This window comes from Mytilus edulis, chromosome 7, assembly GCF_963676685.1.
Source record: "Mytilus edulis chromosome 7, xbMytEdul2.2, whole genome shotgun sequence".
In the NCBI taxonomy this organism is placed as follows: Eukaryota; Metazoa; Mollusca; class Bivalvia; order Mytilida; family Mytilidae; genus Mytilus; species Mytilus edulis.
In genome coordinates this window covers 45,781,221-45,801,281 of record NC_092350.1, presented here as the reverse complement: position 1 = coordinate 45,801,281, position 20,061 = coordinate 45,781,221, and the positions used below count along the sequence as shown (strand labels likewise).

General features: G+C 33.9%; 1 protein-coding gene across 1 annotated transcript; it reads right to left on the bottom strand.

Moving 5' to 3' along the window:
• Positions 1 to 2,736: 2,736 nt before the first annotated feature.
• LOC139481591 (uncharacterized) lies at positions 2,737 to 19,713 on the bottom strand. Its single transcript, XM_071265026.1, has 5 exons — positions 19,612 to 19,713; positions 14,776 to 14,843; positions 14,152 to 14,237; positions 13,364 to 13,458; positions 2,737 to 4,495 (listed from the first exon to the last, which is right to left on the bottom strand). The coding sequence occupies exons 2-5, from the start codon at positions 14,839 to 14,841 to the stop codon at positions 2,937 to 2,939; spliced, it is 1,806 nt and encodes a 601-aa protein (XP_071121127.1). The 5' UTR covers positions 14,842 to 14,843; positions 19,612 to 19,713; the 3' UTR covers positions 2,737 to 2,936.
• Between the last annotated feature and the right edge of the window lie 348 nt (positions 19,714 to 20,061).

The following is a 20,061-nucleotide window of genomic DNA, read 5'->3' as shown; positions in this document are numbered from 1 at the left end:
AAATATTGTTTGACTTTGTATCAATTGCCAGTTAGCAAAGTTTTGTGCAACACTAGATCTGCGATATCTGTGAACATACAGATACTAATTTGCATTTTTCGTTTTCTATATTTAGAACTATACAAACCTCGTTATGCTGAGTAGCTACTACAAAACATGGTTCAAATAATAACGTTGAGAAGATTGTTATATACATTTTACTTAAACTATTAGGTCTGTAAATTTATGAAATTCTATGGATGCATGATTTTTTTTTGTTTCCTGTATTCACGGCCGACACTCGGCTAACCGAGAGATTAGTCGGTTAATCTATATTGAGTATGCGGCTATATCGGCTGTTGGTCTGTTAATCGGGTTGGCTAAAGTCTGTTAATCAGGTGTTATCGAGAAAATCATTGAAAGTTCAGCATGTTTCATTGTATAAATTTCTAAATATATTTTCATCATAAAAAGTATTAATGTCTAACAAAACAATTCAATGTACTGAATTCAGTGGTGTAATTATTATTTTTCTGGCTTCGATGTACGATCTATAAAATGAAAAGGCGGGTTACTCATCAATAAATTTATACACATTTTACACACATAAAATGTACACAAAATGACACATAGGTTAAATTTACTTGCATTCAATATTTTGAACATCGAAAAAAGAAAGGCATTATGTTTGTTAACCATATTGATATCATTGTGTGAAAAATCTACACGAAAATCCGTATTTTGGTTACATAAATCAATCTTTATTTAAAACCTGGTCTGTTAATGGGTCGGATGTATAAAACGCGGTCTGTTAATTTGTCTGTTAAGAGTTATGAATGGCAATAAAAGTATAATTTCATTTCTATATGGGGTGTTATCGAATCAAATGAGTAGGCTCAAGACGAGCGGCTAAAATATACGAAAACAACACATGAGCAATGAAACATAACATATACGGAAACAACACATGAAATGGAAAATTGATATAATTGGTTTCAAAACGTGTAATATTAAAGTAATATTAATTTCATCCAAGAATGATCGCATATATCATGTTGATTCTGTTTAATTGTCATGAATGACACACATTGGTAATCTACATTGGTAACCAGTATATAAATCAGAGATAAACGTCGTAATGTAACTAAACATCAGTAAGTAAAATATATTGGGATGACAAAATATGAAAAATAAAGAAAGAATAATGACCAAGATAAATAAACTGTAGAAAAAAATGACATAACAATTTAAAGAATACAGAAATAAACAATACCCCCAATCCGGACCCTCATGGTATACACGAGAATCTGGATGGAAACGCAGAATATATAATAATATATAAGGACAGTAGAGAGTGATACATTGCTAAACACGAGAGAAAAATAATACACACATGAAACACCGATGGCTGTTGAAACAGTAACGGATTGTGATGTACTTATATTAGTGACAAATTTTAGAAGTTTACATGCGGACAACTATGGTAGCAGGTAAATGCCATTTTGCGTTTTAGCGCCTCAGCGTTTTCGCCTCACATATTCTATATGGCGAAAACGCGAAATTGCGAAGTCGAAAACGCGAAAACGCGAAACAGATTTCTCGTTTTCGACTTCGCGATTTCGCCTTTTCGCGATTTCGCGTTTTCGCCTTATAGAATATGAAAGGCGAAATCGCGAAAACGCGAAATGGACTTCAACGGCCACCATAGACAACTGTAGTTCTCCTCTGCACTTATGAAGAAAGGAACTAAACTGAATAAAATGAATTGAAACTTAAAATAACCAAATGTAGCTGCATTCGCTCCTTTCCGTTTACCTCTTTAGAGTGATTTGAAAACAACATATGATTAAGTAATAGAAAAAAAGAACCAATTGGATGATGCTGACGAATTAGGGTTTTTAAAACATCCAGTGACAAATATCATGTTCATATGTGAACGAGAACACGTTATATGTACCTTGTGTTGTATTAAAAAGACACTTTCAGTCGGAATTGAGAACGTTCTACTTCGAACAGACACAAAAATTAAGGCTGATTGAAAACGTCAATAAAAAATTCATGCATATTCTAAAGGCCAATCCATATCATGCTATATTGAAGTGACACACCCTCAATAAAATGCAAAGAAAGTCAAAATAAAATGCTCTGTTCAGGATACTGTGGCACCGTATTGTCATTTTTGTTTACTCAGTAACATCTCATTCTTAAATTTTTCAAGGGGAAAATATAAAGGTAACAAAATTATTGTCGTGGCTAAATAACTCTTAACTGACACAATTTCAATTGTCCAACCCATTAACAGACTTTATTCTCATAATTTTCACTAAAACGTGGTATTATTCACGTTATTTTACAATTATGAAATATTTACTAATGTCAATTTATTTTTTAGAACCACAGTACTATTTTTGTCCTTAAAATTATATCTAAATTTGTTTGTTTCGTCTTTTATTAAAACAATTGCTATTCGTATAAGCATAAATACTACATACTTGCGCGACGCTTTTGGTTTTACTGAAAACTGCGTAGACTAAGAAATGTTTTTACAAGTGCAAAATGTCAGACACTTTTCTTTTTTTGATTTGGTTCTTATAACATGCAAAAAATCTGTATATTTAATAGAGTTTAACATTAAATTTAGCGTTTTACTCTGAACAGACGTATAACCAACCCGATTAACAGACCAATCGCCCATATAGCCGCATACTCAATATAGATTAACCGACCAATCTCTCGGTTAGCCGAGTGTCGGCCGTGGTATTGTAGGATTAATGAATAATAAGCGCTTGTTTCATATCATGAGTAATATTGAAAATTTTTGTAAGGTACACAATAGACTTCAATTGTCATAAGTCTGGTCTTATTCGATGATTACTATTTCAATCAACAATAAAGGGTGATTATCGAGAAACTATATCCCTCAAAAGCGAAAGGCGATTATCGAGAAACTATATTCTTTATGGATGACCGTAAGGTATAAAATAAGTGTCAGTTCCGATTTCTTTAGTCAATCCTGTTATTCCAGTCTCTGAAAAAAAGCGACATCTTGTTACTTTATTCTCTATCCCATGATGGAAGGTATATGCTACACAGTGTTCATCATTAAAACATAATCTATAACATCCGTCTGGGGTATTTATATTTTTTGTGTCCGTATCCGATGACCGCTGAGCGCCCACAACAGTTGTGTTTATCATTATCATCCTACTATTGATTTTTGAAATGAACATTATTGTTTCCCATTCTTTATCTGTTTTATCGGTCTCTGCTCTTATTCTGTATGAAGTTTGAGAGTCATTCTTAAAGACGTTGTTATACATATGACAGATTAGGTCAGCAGTGGCACACAGTGGACATATTGTTATAGCCTCACAGTCATTCAGCTCAAGACACGAGTCTATGCACTGACGATTTGTTGAAACTTTCTTTTCTTTATAGTGTGCGTAAAGTCTTGTTTTCTTCAAAACTAAACCTGGAGGTGGTATCTCACATGATTCTAGCTGCCCAAGATCTTTAAGATATTCACAGTATTCGGCTTTATTCTTTTCAATGTTTAATGATATTCTTTGATAGTTTACGTTTAAACCTGCCATATACGTTTCAGTGAATAAGTTGTCAATTGAATCTAGTTCATATTTCATAGGGACCGGGGTTTCCTTAACGGTAGATGCCCACGTTGTTGAGTCGCCGTTTGCAGGAGGTGGGGCACCTACGGTAATAGTTTTCGTTTCAATATCTTTTGAAACCTTTTCGACTTTTTCTCTTTCTTCTTTTGCAATTTTAAATCCTAAGCCGACACTAATTTTTCCAGAGATCTCACCAAATCTGTTAAACTTAAACCCTTTACGCTTTTTAGAAATAAATGTTGTAGTTTTCATTTTATGTTCAAATGTATATCTTGCGCCAAACGTAGTATAAATTTGAAAATGAGTCCCGTAAGTTTCAAAAAAATTAAAATAGATTTGTTGGTCGTCGGTTGCTGCAAGCTTATGTATCCATCTTAAGAAAGAGTCGGAAAAGGGAGGAGCATTATCCGTCATAAGTTTACTGAAATAGTAATTACATTCAGCAGTAGAAAGTATGTAAACTGACTTACTGGTCGATAATTCATTTGATGAATCCTGATACCCACCACTAGCTTTAAATTCTCCACCGTATTTGGATTTTTTGCCTCCTGACGATATTTTCGGTGTACTTACTTTTACGCTTGCTGAGATTGACAAAGATTTAATGAGTTCATATCTTGTTTGTATCGTTTTAGAAGTAAAGTCAGTTATACACGAAACATCAGGAACGATAACTAACCCTCTGGGAATAAAGTACCTACAATCTGAAGTCTGGAGGCCTTCTCTATAATCTGCTTTAAAAATTGGCAAAGTGAATCCTGGGTCATGTCCTATAGAGAGGGGATATCCTTTTAAAATGTTATATCCAAAGAAAGCATAGTCTACATCGGGAAATGTCCGTTTTAATTGAGATCCCTGACATTTCCGTAAGTGATCTTCATTCCTCATACCTGAAAGATACAGAGCTATACTTAATAACAATCAATCTTTTAAATGAAAAAGTGGTCCAATATAACAATGGCAGGTAGTTCAATGAAGCTATTATATATATTTCTTTCGGAATTTTGTATTATCAATGATCTTTAACTTCGTACTTTATTTGACACATTTTTTTTTATTCGAGCACTGCTGTTGAGGGTTTTGTAGACTAAGGGCGTATTACGCAATACGTTATAAGTTATAAGTTATATGGTTCGTTACTGACCCCCTATGGATCCATAGAGGGTTAGTAAAATCCACAAGGGGTGAGGCTAGAGGCCGAATCCCTTGTGGATTTTATTCACCCTCTATGGTCCGTAGGGGGATAGTAGTTAACCGTATAACGAATGTATTGCACGCAGGACCTTATCTGCTGCGTTGTGTTGAAAAATAAACAATGGAACACAAAACATTAATAGATAACGTCATCATCAACAGTAGATGTGACGTCATGATCCCCCTATGAAATTTACTAAACCCCTACGGATCCATAGGGGGTCACCACGTGACGACTTTAAACCAATCAAAACGTCATCTGTTAATGTTTTTGTGTTTCATTGTTTATTTTTCAACAAACGCAGCAGATAAAGTCAAGCGTTCCATAAATTCGTTATACGGTTAACCATTAACCAACTACGGACCACAGAGGGTGAATAAAATCGAGAGTGATTCGGCCTCAGGCCTCACCCCCTATGGATTTTACTAACCCTCTATTGATCCGTAAGGGGTCAGTAGCGAACCATATAACTTATAATGGTTGTTTGTTGAATTATAAATAATACAGAATAATGGGGGAAAATTAAGAAAAGCGAAGAAAAAAAAGTGAAGTTCGTGATACGGTTAACTACTGACCCCCTATGGATCCGTAAGGGGTTAGTAAATTTCCTAGGGGGTTCATGACGTCATGTCTACTGTTAATGGTGACGTCATCTATTAATGTTTTTGTGTTTCATTGTTTACTTTTTCAACAAAACGCAGCAGATATAAAGTCCAGCGTGCGATAAATTCGTTATATGGTTAACTATTAACCCCCTACGGACCATAGAGGGTGAATAAAATCGAGTGATTCGGCCTCTGGCCTCACCCCCTATGGATTTTACTATGGGGTCAGTAGCGAACCATATAACTTATAATATTTGTTTGTTGAGTTATAAATAATACAGAATAATGGGGAAAAAATAAAGAGAAGCAAAGAAAAAAAGCGAAGTTCGTTATACGGTTAACTACTGACCGGGCCCTATGGATCCGTAAGGGGTTAGTAGATTTTCTAGGGGTTCATGACGTCACGTCTACTGTTAATGGTGACGTCATCTAAAAACGTTTTAATTTCCTTTTAGCCAAAACTTTGATAGAAAGTTGTACACACATACGAGAGGAATCAGTTTGTGTCAGATAAAGATTTTTGTAAACTGATATGATTACTGCTTGTTGACAACATTCATTTCTGTGGACTTTTGCATACTATTCCACATTTTATATTGCAGTGATTATTTCAGATTCCAAATTGTGAACTTTTTATTTTTATGTAGCAACATTCCAGCAGCACCTGCATACGGTTTGTACTAACATGTGCAACACGACGGATGCCACAATTGGAGCAGGATCTGCTTACTCTTTCGGAGCACCTGAGATCAACCCAGTTTTTGTGGGGTTCGTGTTGCTCAGTCTTAAGTTTTCTATGTTTTCTATCCCTTTGGTATATTTTGCCTCTCTTTTGCATAACTCTTTTCAGTACAGTTTAACATCTTTAGATAAAGAAAAACTGAGATTCGGTATTGTTGAGAATGATAGAACTGTGCATTAAAAATCTAAAATTATAAACATTTTTACAATAACGGGTCATTCCCCTTAACTATTTCAACACGGATTAAAACCGATAACGAGTCTAGTAAGCTTATAATATATATGCATAATAAAAGCCAAGAATTGACGACAAGATATGGTGACATTTATAAGAGAAAATCAACGGTCTTTGTTTTAAATTACACAATAAACGAAAAATATAATGGAACACAGCAACTAATGTTCAACTAGAAAATACCAGTGGCGGATCCAGAGGGGGTGTAGAGGGCGTACGCCCCCCCCCCCTTTTTTGCTCGGGCTTTTTTTTTTGGGGGGGGTAAAATTATTAATAAGACTAGACCTCCTGAACTTTGCCATTTCCCGTGTACTGTAGTATTTAATTTTCATGCGACAATTCTTTACTTATAAAGATATTTTTCGCTGGAATTTACTGATTGTCAAAGTCATGTCTTTCTCTATGGTGGAGTTGAACAGTGCGTCGAAAAAAACGTCGCTTAGTCATTTTGAAATTCAAATTACAGTAACACATTGCTTAGGCTGAGGATGACAATCATGACACCTTCAAAGCGACAAAGGATTGAGCAAGAACTTATTTAACTTCTATTTCACTATTCCACCAAACAATATATAGACTATTACACTCACATGAAAAAAAGTTTCACGGCAATATTATTTACCTACGAAAACATGTTTAACCCCAAACGCCCCAGCCAATTTTAAAATAACATAGCTGAATAATGATCCCCAGTCAGTATAAGCTCTAGATATATTTAAAGTCTAAGGTACGAACCATTTGATCTGAGGAAACAGTCTGAGATATTTGAGAAAAAAAATATACATGTAACTCGGATTTTTGCCTTAAACAAAAATTCTGGCTGTATCTGGATTGACAACAATTATCATGTCCACTGATTTTGCTATTGGAAACAAAAATTTACATCAGAATTATTTAGCATTAAATGAACATGATGAATAAAAACGGGCATTTTTTTTTTGGTGGCAGGGGTTTGCATGTCTGAACGGAATGCCTGTTTCGCCGAACTGATATATTAAATACTTTTTTCAAGACCAGACTGCAACCTGCCTGATGGGTGTGGCCTTTATGTCTCCATTTGTCGACCGTTATTCATAAATTCGTTGACATTTCAGACTCGTTCTTAGCCTTTTGGAACCCCTCACTTCCCTTAATTTTGTTGGGTGAAACAAATCAACCAAACATTTGGATAAGAAATTGCTTGTTTGTCTTTTTCAACTTGTGCCGGCCGTATTGTAAATTTCATTGAATACCCCGGCGTATATCTTGTTTACAAAAAGACATATGTGAAGTTATGATTACTTAACTTACCCGGCCACATCCACTTGTATTTTTGTCAATCTGATGAGTTAAGCCTTTTTCAACTGATTTTTATAGTTCGTTCTTATGTTGTACTGTTATACCACTGTCCCAGGTTAGGGGGAGGATTGGAATCCCGATAACATGTTAAACCCCGCCACATTATTTATGTATGTGCCTGTCCCAAGTCAGGAGCCTGTAATTCAGTGGTTGTCGTTTGTTTATGTGTTACATATTTGTTTTTCGTTCATTTTTATTACATAAATAAGGCCGTTAGTTTTCTCGTTTGAATTGTTTTACATTGTCTTATCGGGGCCTATTATAGCTGTCTGTGCGGTGTGGGCTTTGCTCATTGTTGAAGGCCGTACGGTGACCTATAGTTGTTAATGTCTGTGTCATTTTGGTCTTTTGTGAATAATTGTCTCATTGGCAATCATACCACATCTTCTTTTTTATATTTACAACAAAACAGCGAGAATTTTCAAAGTCTATTTTCTATTGACAAGTCCCACATCAAATTTATCAGTTCATAGCTTTGGATCCATACTATCATTTTATGATAGACAATTAATAGAGAGAATACAGCATCGAAAATATCCAACCCTTACACTTTACAACAACTACAAAATATACATGCCCCACGCCAGTAACCGTTTGAAAAGTGCATATTACACTTATTTTATGTTTTTAGCCCCAAAAAGGTCCCTAAGTAGGGACGTACTTTCAAAACTTCAGATAATATGCAGAAATATAAAAAGAAGATACAAATCGACATTACGGGGCAATAACTTTTACAAAAAGTCAATTGGTTATTGCAGTAGAGTAAGTGTAATGTTTGAAGATTTTGTATAAGTGGTCATTTGTGCTATTTCAGTTACAGTTTTTCTTTCTCTTGTCAAGACAATCGTATCAATTTTGTCATCATTAAAGAACAATTACTACTATAAGGATCGAGTCAATTTATGATATAATTTGATACTGTTGAACATATTTTAGCTTTTGTGAAAATCTTGTACATGCTGTATTGGTGATCATTTTTGTTGATAACAGATTCTGCTATCTCTTATTATTTCCAATAAAATTTATAATAGTTTATTAACTTCTTTTGAAATAACAAATAGGCTTTAATTGATTATATTTTAATTTGAGATGCTCGTCTTTTAATTTGTGGTCGGTAAATTTACAGCAAAAGTGTACTCAATGGTTAAATATTATTTCAATTTTAACATACAAATTCATATACATGTAATGCTATGTTTTTTGTTTTTTTTCCAGAAATATTCGTTCAAAGGCACGATCATGCTCTTAGATATAACTGTTGTCTGGCATTGAAATGATCACAACGTATCATTTTGCATCAGTTATCATCTAGCTTTAGAGGACATGGAGGGGCACGTACGATAGCAGTTCATCTACCGTATCAATAGCCTGTCAGCACTACATTCCACACGCGACAAGTGCGTTCGTCTCGGTTATGAATTAGCTAGGAGTGTCAATTTTCCTGCCGATAAGAAGTGGTTCTTCATGGGAAATCCGGCTTCCTCAACAAATAAAAAATGACCTGTGTTATATAGCCTACTGTGCTAAAACACTTACAATCAACAAATCAATTATCAAATTCTAGCTATGCTTCTTCAATGCATTTACATTGAACAGGTTAAAAACTTCATGTGTATACTGCAATTTTCAGTAGTCAAAGTCTAACACATAGAGACACACACACAACAGCAAGATGAGCATTCCAAGCAATGCGTCAAATTTGCAGGTTTAGTCATTGCAGTATTAGACAAGAATCTACAAGAGCAATGCAAAACCTAACTTGATGATCTGTATGACGTAAACGTTCGTTAGAGTCACAAAATGGGATATAAATTAATCTTACTTCATTCATATATATATCTCTAACAAATCAAAACAAAAGGCTGTTGAGTGAGGCAAACCGGATTTTCCTGCAGAGGTCTAACCCTGAACAGTAGAGCAAGTATGAACACAACATTTAAGCTTAAACCAGTTCTGAATTTGGATTGTTATTTAATATTTAAAATAGATTATTATCTAATTAATAATGAAAATAAATGGGGAATGTGTCCATGGGACACAGATGATGCCCCCGCTTGCATATAATATTATAAAGGGACATAACTCAAGAACTGTAAAAATGTGTACTTGATCTAAGTTTTGTGGTAATTGGCATTGTGTATACGTCACTGGGGTAAAGCTGATGACCGTAACTGCATTTACGGTCATCCCAAGATGTCGGATGAAAAATTAGGTCAGTATCTGTATTGTCTGTTACAGTGTTTCTATATCATTTTCTTTACAAAAGAGACATTGATACGATGTAAATTTATAAAAGATTCACACGGAAATCACAAATTACTTCCGAGAAATGTGCATGAAACAGGAAATTCGATTTAAAAAAATCGCTAAGATGACCGTAAATCACACTCGAGATGACCGTAACAGAATCAGCAATTCATAACAAGGATGACCGTAATTGGTTAAAAGATGACCGTAGTTTGTACAGGATGACCGTAATTTCTAAAGGATGACCGTAACTTTTAAAGGATGATCGTCAATTCTATGAAATATCCGTATTTGTATAACTACTTTTTTTTTTTATCAAATGATTAATGGTGTTGATATAAAACGTATTTATGTGAGAGTATTATCCTATAGGTAGGAGAAAATAAGAAGTGCTTTAAATACAAAGTTCACCATATATATCTTTTTTTACGGTAGAGGGTATATACTTTTTAAAATGAACATACAACAAGATTTGCACATGAAAAAGTGGGGTAAACATGCAACAAAAGCGCGATTCAATGACACCTTACAAGTATAATAATAAAAAAGGCTGCACAGCCTCCAACTAAAAGCCAAAAGATTTTTGTTTATTTTTTGAATTCCTTGTAATGACATATAATAAATGATTTTTTTTTTTAAATTCCAATGGATGTACACCCATTGATATTAATTTATATCGTCTTTGATTTGTCTTCTATTTTGTCTTGCAAGTAAAATAACAGAACCTGTTTTTAAAATATTACGACCAAACTAGTGAAGGCGAGCTCCAGCAAAATAGATCCTTAAAATAGTCTTGTGCGTATAGCGTATCACAAGGGGCAGGGGCGGATTAAGCCATTTAAAAAAAGGGGGATCCCAACCCAGGGTAAAGGGGGTTCAAACTATGTGTCCCCATTCAAATGCACTGATCGGTAAATAAAAAGGAGATCCGCCGCTGGGGGAAACCTTGTCAATTTGTATACACAGCAATGTTATTCATATCTAAAGACAAACTAAGATTTTAATCTGCTTCCTCTGGAACCATACACATAGGCTCGATTACCGGATATTCATATGTTTGATTAGTGTTTTTAATGCTCCATTCATTGGCATTATGTTTTCTGGTATGTGAGTCCGTTCGTTTGTTCGTCCGTTCGTCTGCTCGTTCGTCCGTTTGTGCCACCTTAGGTTAAAGTTTTTGGTCGAGGAGGTTTTTGATGACGTTGAAGTCCAATTAACTTGAAACTTAGTACACATGTTTTCTATGATATGATCTTTCTAATCATAATGCCAAATTACAGTTCTTTCTCATTTTAACGGTTCACTGAACATATAGAATTATAGTGTAGATGAGGCATGTACTAGAGACACATCAGAGGGACACATTCTTGTTTCTTCAACTTTTCGTCGTATCTCTTTCAATTTGTATTCAAATTTTAAAGTCGTTTTTATCAATAAATTTTTCATTGTTTACGAGAAATTTGCAATTTACTATCATTGTCATGAACTCAAAATACGGCAAATAGTTAAAAATAAATTGATAAAACATGTTTATATCCACTAACTAAACCCCTATTGAGACAAACACAACAAACAGCTATGAATACAAATACGGATATTCTTAGAATTGAGGGTCATCATTTAAAAGTTACGATCATCCTTTATAAATTACAGTCATTCTTTACAAATTACGGTCATCTTTTACAAGTTACGGTCATCTGTTTACCAATCACGGTCATCCTTGTTTTATGTTACGGTCATCTTGAAAATATTTTGATAATGATTTACGGACATCTTCGCGATTTTTTCAAATTGAATTTTGCGTTTCCTGAACATTTTTCGGTAGTAATTTGTGATTTCTGTGTGAATGTTTTATAAATTTACATCGTATCAATGTATATTTTGTAAAGAAAATGATATAGAAACACTGTAACAGACAATACAGATACTGACCTAATTTTTCATCCGACATCTTGGGATGACCGTGAATGCAGTTACGGTCATCAGCTTTACCCCAGTGATACGTGTCATTACATATAGTTGAGGCAAACTTAAGATAGAGAACGAAAACAAAAAAATCAGCAATTTTTCCAATTGTAAAGAGGCATATCCGTCTCTAGAACGACAAAAGTGACGCCACCAAAATTCAAACTAAGTATGTATTTTAAGGTAATAAGCATTGTGCATAAGTTTCATAACATTTGGGTGAGGGAGCCTAAAGTTAGAAAACGGAAACACAAAATTTAGCAACTTTTCTATATGTAAAGAAGCATAACTCTGGAACAGTAAAATTAACGCCACCAACATTCAAACTTGATCTGTGTTTTGTGGTAATATTCATTGTGTATAAGTTTCATTCATAACATTTGGTTGGGGCAAACTTAAGTTAGAGAACGGAAACCAATTTTGGGACGTACGGACGCGAAAATACCACAAAACAATTTTAATATCTACCTTCATGACACACATGACTTAAAAAAAATAGTTATAAAGTAATTTTGATGTTATTTATGCATGTAGTGGTTCATGTAACAAGTTTGAGTTATTTCCCTTTAGTATTCTCGCATTATATATGATTAATTAATCTCTAAAATTAGATATGATGTAACACAATGTATATCTATCTTCAAATTATAACAAAATATAATTAATAGTTCCAACTATATTTTCTTACATTTGTCACAAACTAATGCAGATCTGCAACTTCTCAATGTCAAAAACTTTAAATGTAATGTAGTATAATACAATTAATAAAAATAGATTATTATCGGATTAAACATGTTAAAGGAGTTCACTTCATGAAAAAAGTGAAAATTGAATTTAACATTCATTTGGTCACAAGAAAAAACATATCTAAATTTGAAAAAAAAACTTCAAAGCGTGTTCATGTTAATGAACGGACACTGTTTGGCAGAATCCCGCCTACCCACCGCACATCCCCAAATCAATAATAACGTTAAAAATCTGTGCACATCTTATCCCAAACAAGGACCTACTTCAACATGTGTTCTGTATTAAACCAGAGACGATAGATATATACAGACGGCAAAACCAAATATAATATGGCATAGAAAGGAAAATTCAAAAGGAAAGTTTTTTATCAAATGAAAATATCAAAAGCTCAAACACATAAAACGAACGGAAACAATGTCATATTCTTGATGCTATACAGGCATTTCTTTATGGCAGATAATTCTAGATTAAACCTGGTTTCAAAGCTAGCAAAATCTCTCTTGCAGTTGTATGACGGTCGCATAGAATTCCATTGTATGACAACAATGAATGACCAAGACAAACATATAGAGTCAAGAAAATTTTTACCAAACTGGTAATAAGCTGAAATGCTCTGATCGTTGCAAAGAGAAATGTAATTATTTTCTGGCTAAAATCATTCTAGAAACACTACATACGCACTTACCGACATGTAAGTCCATGTTTTTAACTGAACTGGCTAGCAGCTTTTCTGCATCACTTCCAATGAGTGTTTGTTTTTCCAAATTTTTCTTTATTTCACTACAAATGAAGATCATGAAACGTGTCAGGTTTCGTTTGTATTAGGATCAGATAAAATAACAGAAGCTTTACATCGACAACATTTACTATAGAATGTACTTTGGCATATGTGTGCTCAAAATCATGATCACAAAAAGTAACTAAATGCCATCACAAATTTTATAATAAAGACCATAACTCATATGCAGTATGAACAACAATTTTGTAAAATACTATATAATAATAATTGGAGAAGAAAAAAAGGATTTTCTAAGCCTGTGTTCTTACTATGACTGTGAATGAGTTACACAATTTTATAATAAGTCATTCGGTCAATTTGTGACAGCATTTGAAGTTCTGTTCTGTTTCGATTCTGATTCACATTTAACATTTCGATTCTGATTCACATTTCACATTTCGATTCTGATTCACATTTCATATTTCGATTCTGATTCACGTTTGTATTAGGATCAGATAAGCAAAGAAACAAAGCAACAACAGGACGTTCAAAGTGCATTATCACTCAAGAAGTTTACTCCCATTAATCTTAATCTGATTGTAACAAATGAGTTTGTTGGTTCCTTCTGAAGACCTTCTAGCAGTTGGTATGATCAAGAAACACCATGAAGACTTTATCACTTTGTTCTATTGATTATTGTTGTTGTCCTTTAAACACGCATTCTGTGTTGTGATATCCTTGCTCTATGTACTTACTTTGTTTGAGAAATGGAATAACTTATATAACATGCCAATCCCAGTATGACACATCCGAGGAAAATCTTAACCAATTTGTAAAGCTTCTGGAATAGATAATAAAATTTAATACGTCTACAGGGCAATCAGGTAATGGCCTTAAATATGTTATTCAAATCAACTTTGTTTTAGTTGTATAAACCAAAAAGTGTCTAACAGAACACAATCTTTTGATCTTTTTGACATGTGGATAAGTTCGTAGATTTTAAAAGAAATCAATTTGATCTTCAAATACCTGAAGAGTAGGATAGAATGGATAAGAACTGTGTTGTCTTAAAACTGTTTCTATCTAAGGTAGCGCTGACATTGCCATTCGGGAGCAAAAAAGCAAAGATTGGTCGACACGAAGTCTAAACCGTGTGTCAAGATAGGGTAGTACGTTTATCTGAAATATAACCCTATCAATAATACGTTATAAAACTCAAGCTCAGCGTGTGATTCTAGTACAAAGAAGGGTTTATTTTCATACCATATTAAAATGTACACGTCATAATAGGCATGTGATGTTTGCCACTGCACATGAAACGCAAATTAATTAGCTTTACCTTCGACATTAAATTCAATAGTTTTAATAATAAGTATTACCTTTTTAATTTCACCATGCTGTTGCTCGCTTGATAGTAGTGATAAATTTGATGACGTTGCTTCCATGTCTACACCAAATATATATATATATTTTTTAAATAAGAAAAAATAATAAGATTTAAACAAAAATTTAAAACGTGTACGCAATTTATGTTCTTGCCAATCTCCAGCGAGCTATATCTTTTTTCAATACACAATATCTCAATAAAATGCTCAAAAGCAGTGCGCAGTTAGATACGATCGCATTGATCAAACCCTGGATATTTGAGGCAAGTATGAACACTACATTCAAGCTTGATATATATATAGCTCTGAATTTGGGTTGGTATTGAATATTTGGAACATCATAGGTTTCTGACACAGATTAATGTGACCAAAGAGTTGAAAAATTTGAAATTGGACTTTTACTTTGTATAGTCCAATATCCAAAATATAAATACACGCTTAAATTCAGCTTATCATAAAACTTTTATATGTCTACTTCCCGGACCTAATCATTTAGCATCTTCGCTAGTCAAGGGTTATGATCCAGTCCCCTCGTCTCCACCATGGGCGGATTGCAAGGGTGTAGAAGAGGGGACTGGATCGTAGCCTCTGCCTAGCGAAGATGACCATTTAGACAATTTGGTATAATTTACTGAGAGCTGGCTTAATCCATTTGTAAATGATACCGACATTTCAATTCCATCATATAACATGTTTCGTAATGATAGAACTAATCGCGTCGGTGGTTGCATGGTAGCGTATATAAAAGAAAAGATTATCTGCGTCAATAGAACCGACTTACAAAAAGGTCGTTTTCGAATGCGTCTGATTAGAAACAAAATAAAATAAAAGTCTTCGCTGGGTGCAGCTTGATACGACCGCAGAGGTCGAACCCTGAACAGTTGGGGCAAGTATGGACACAACATTCAAGCTTGATACCGCTCTGAATTTGGATTGTGATTAAATATTTGACACAGCAATGGTTTCTGACACAGAATGAATGTGGTTTAAGAACTTAAACATATTAAATTTACCTATTATGGTCCAATGTCCAAATTCGAAATACATGGTTAGATTCAGCATATCAAAGAATCCCAAGAATTAAATTTTTGATGAAATCAAACAAAGTTTAATTTTGGACCCTATTGACCTCAATGTAGATCAATTTCATAACGGGGCCAAAAAATCTAAAATCTAAATACATGGTTAGATTCATCATACCAAAGAACCCCATATATTCAATTTTTGTTGAAATCAAACAAATTTTAATTTGGACCCCGGTTTGGACCAACTTGAAAACTGGGCCCATAAACATAAATCCAAATACATGTTAAGATTCAGCATACCAAAGAACCCCAAGAATTCAATTTTTGTTAAAATCAAACTAAGTTTAATTTTGAACCCTTTGGACCTTAATGTAGACCAATTTGAAAACAGGACCAAAAATTAAGAATCTAAATACACGGTTAGATTTGGCATATCAAAGAACCCCAATAATTCATTTTTTGATGAAATCAAACAAAGTTTAATTTTTGACCCTTTTGGCCCCTTATTCCTAAACTGTTGGGATCAAAACTATCAAATTCAATCATAACCCTCTTTTTGTGGTCATAACCCTTGTGTTAAAATTTTATAGATTTCTATTCACTTATATATCTATTAACTTTTACTAAAGTTTTTGTGCAAAAAACAAGAAAAATGCTTATTCGGGACCTTTTTTTAGTCCCCAATTCCTTATAAACTGTTGGGACCAAAACTCCAAAATCAATCCCAACCTTTCTTTTGTGGAAATAAACCTGATGTTAAAAATTTCATATATTTCTGTTTACTTATACTAAAGTTATTGTGCTAAAACCAAGAAAAAAGGTTATCTGGGTCCTTTTTGGCCCCTAATTCTTTAACTGTTGGGACAAAAACTCCCAAAATCAATCCCAATCTTTCTTTTATGGTCATAAACCTTGTTTGATTAAATTTCATAGATTTCTATTAACTTTTACTAAAGTTATAGTGCGAAAACCAAATGTCTTCGAACGACAACGAAGACGACGACGACGACGCCAACGTCGACGCCAACGTCATACCAATATACGACCAAAAAATTTTCAATTTTTGCGGTCGTATAAAAACACGACATAGAAACCTTAACACTGAGCAAAAGAAACCCTACCCAAAAAACAGGGGTTATCTCAGGTGCCCCGGAAGGGTTAGTAGATCATGCTACAATAAGACATCAGTCGTATTGCTCAGTTAAGTACACAACCGGTGATAAATCTAGATCGGTAGGTCACATTCGGGGAACAGGAGAACGGGCCTTTTTATACATCACGGAGCATCAAATAGTGACCTATTCCAGCGGATCATCCCTACCACTCATTACATAGGAAGTGCCCCCCCTCCCTTTCTCGAGTATATTATAATCAAACTCCTAGTCAACATCCGGATATAGTGATACTTCGAACTGCTAGCACGTTTGTCAGCTCAAACCTAACAAAATTATCTCTACATGTATAACACAAAAAAATCAGAGTCGTGAGTGAAGACATTTGAAGCATTGAAATGATGCAACACAACTAATTTAAACCAGAAATCGCTGTTTGGTTTGTGCTGTTTATGCATAACTCTATAGAGCGGCAAAAGTGACGCCACCCAAATTCACACTCACTTGATTATTGATTGGTGGAAATAAACATTGCGTTTAAGTTTCATAACATTTGGATGAGTCAAACTTAATTTAAGTTAGAGAATGGTAACCAATTCTGGGGCGACGCGTACGGACGTACAGACGGACAAGGATGAAACTTAATACCTCTTCGCTACGGAAATAGTCAGATTTCTTTTGTTGAATTTTTTGTTTTTTGTTTTTATAAATACTAAATTAAATTAAGGGATTTGTTCACATGCATACATTTTATGTATACTCTTTCCCGCTTTTCACTAAAGGTATAGCGTAATCATGGTAATCAAGAGCGTAATATGATTGGCATTAAGTGCCAGTCTTTGTAAGAATCAGGCAATTTAGGTAAAAATTAAAACATGATCAGAAAAAACCCACCGAGCTAATCATGCTGTTTAATACTAACCATCATCCTGAGTTAAAAAGTATTAGTCTTTCGTTTGTGTGTGTCTGGTAATATCAAATAACTTGGTTAAAAAATTGGTTAGAATGATAGCAAATTACAGAGTTATCTCCCCTTATTCATTAATTTCTAGTGCATTTCAACCAACTTGTATCTTCTATTACCACAACAGAACATGGAAATGAATGTTATTTTTGTGCTTAACTACATTTTATGAACTGAAATCAATGTCAAACTGGGTGGGTTTTTTTGGTCATGTTTTCACCACTGCCTGATTCTTAGGAAGACTGGCACTTAAATAAAATACTAAACAGATGAGGCTGTTACGATAACAAACATATAAGAAGTCGTTCAACCTTAGGTCACCGAAATACAAGGAAAGCTACGTCAGAGTACTTTATTTATCTGTACATGCGTATATATGAATCAGGAAAAAGTTTGTGATCGAGTCTTGTTCTTGTCCAACTTGGAAATTAATTAAACATATTTTTTTTCGTTTACAAAAGGTAAAGAATTTGTTTATATAACAACGAGCTGCATCAATTATTTGACACTCAGGTTACAGAATAATCTTTTATAAACTAATTTTTCAGGTTTTGATTTGGTCTTAAATATTTACATTTTTTACAGATACTTTTCAGTTTTTACATATAATCATAGAAATAAAGTGTGTACTGATCATCTTAACTACAACACTAGATTCGGTCGAATCGTTATGTTTGAAAACACGCAGAAAGACAAGCAAATTCAAAACTTAATAAAAAAAAAGTGTGCTCTTTTCACTTCGATGCAGATTTAAGGGAGGGGCAGCACCTCCACCTTCTTGAGATGCTTCATATACTGTTGCATTATCCACACTTTTTATCTATTCAACTCCAAACTTTTTCTAGGTTATGGAAACGACATCCCCCTCCTTTTCAAATCCTGGATCTGCATCTCTTACTTTACGTTATGGATTTAATTATCTATTTGGTAACATAGAAAAACTTTCAAAAATATCTAATTTGTTTACTGGCAAAACACTAACTGCCAAACGATGCAGATTCATGGCTAAAGGATCATACGTGGCTAACCATATACGAACTAGTCACATCGATTTGGTGTAACAATAAATTCTGATGTATAATGAAAATAATAGCATTATAAAAAAAATTAGGTCTAAGTACATTATTGTATTGAGTTCATCTTAAAAAAGTGCTGCCTTCCAACATTTTTATATCAGAAATCTCGCTTATCCGAAACACCCATTGACTTGAGCATATGGAAAAACAATTGGAAGCTGTTACAAATAATAGTACACAAGACACAACATAGAAACCTAAAGACTAAGCAACACGAACCACACCAAAAACGGGGGGGGGGGGGGGGGGGTTCTCTGGTGCTTCGGAAGGGTAGGCAGATCCTGTGCCACATGTGGAACATGTCTTGTAAGAAATAAAAATAATATAGATGTTGAAAACGAAAAAAAAAACAGATTGCTATCAAAACAAATTATCTGATAAAAGTATGAACGAAACCGTCCATAGAAAAAACTGGTTTAAATAGTAAAATCTTAATGTGAAAAGCAGCACAAAGAAATTTTATTCCTAAAAGTAAATAACGATATAATAGACGATCGTGAAAAAATGGCTAATTTTTTTTAACGTATACTATATATAGTGATCATTCGAATATCGATGATTCTAACGCCCTTCTGCCATGCAGATATGTGTTGTTATCATTGGGGAAAAGTGTATAGTATTATATGTTGAATTAATTCTGGCTGTAATAGTACTTACCGTCCAACAGATTATTTCCTCTAATGAAGTTTTATTTTTTTTTTTACAATTTTATGCTGCAAAAATGCTCTTCAGAAATGGGAATGTCTTTACGTTTTGTTTCTCGGAAAACCGATAGCTAAAAATAGCATTATCTTACATCCTTGAAGTTCCAATAGTTTGACCACAATTTCCTCCCGTATAACCCCGATACAAATGAATCCGGATGTTGACGCGTTCGAATGGGTAATCAGGACAACATTTGGGATGACAACAATTTCGAATGCTTCTCTAGAACTTATTTGAGTATATATAAATATGTCAAAGTGCAAGTTAGTTTATTTATTCAATTATACAGTTGTTGTAAGTTTTAGATATTGCTTAGAACGTTTGATAAAACTGTTATATGCAAAACGCACATGCATGGTGCAATTTAATAGTACTCTTTTTATGAGATAAACAATGCT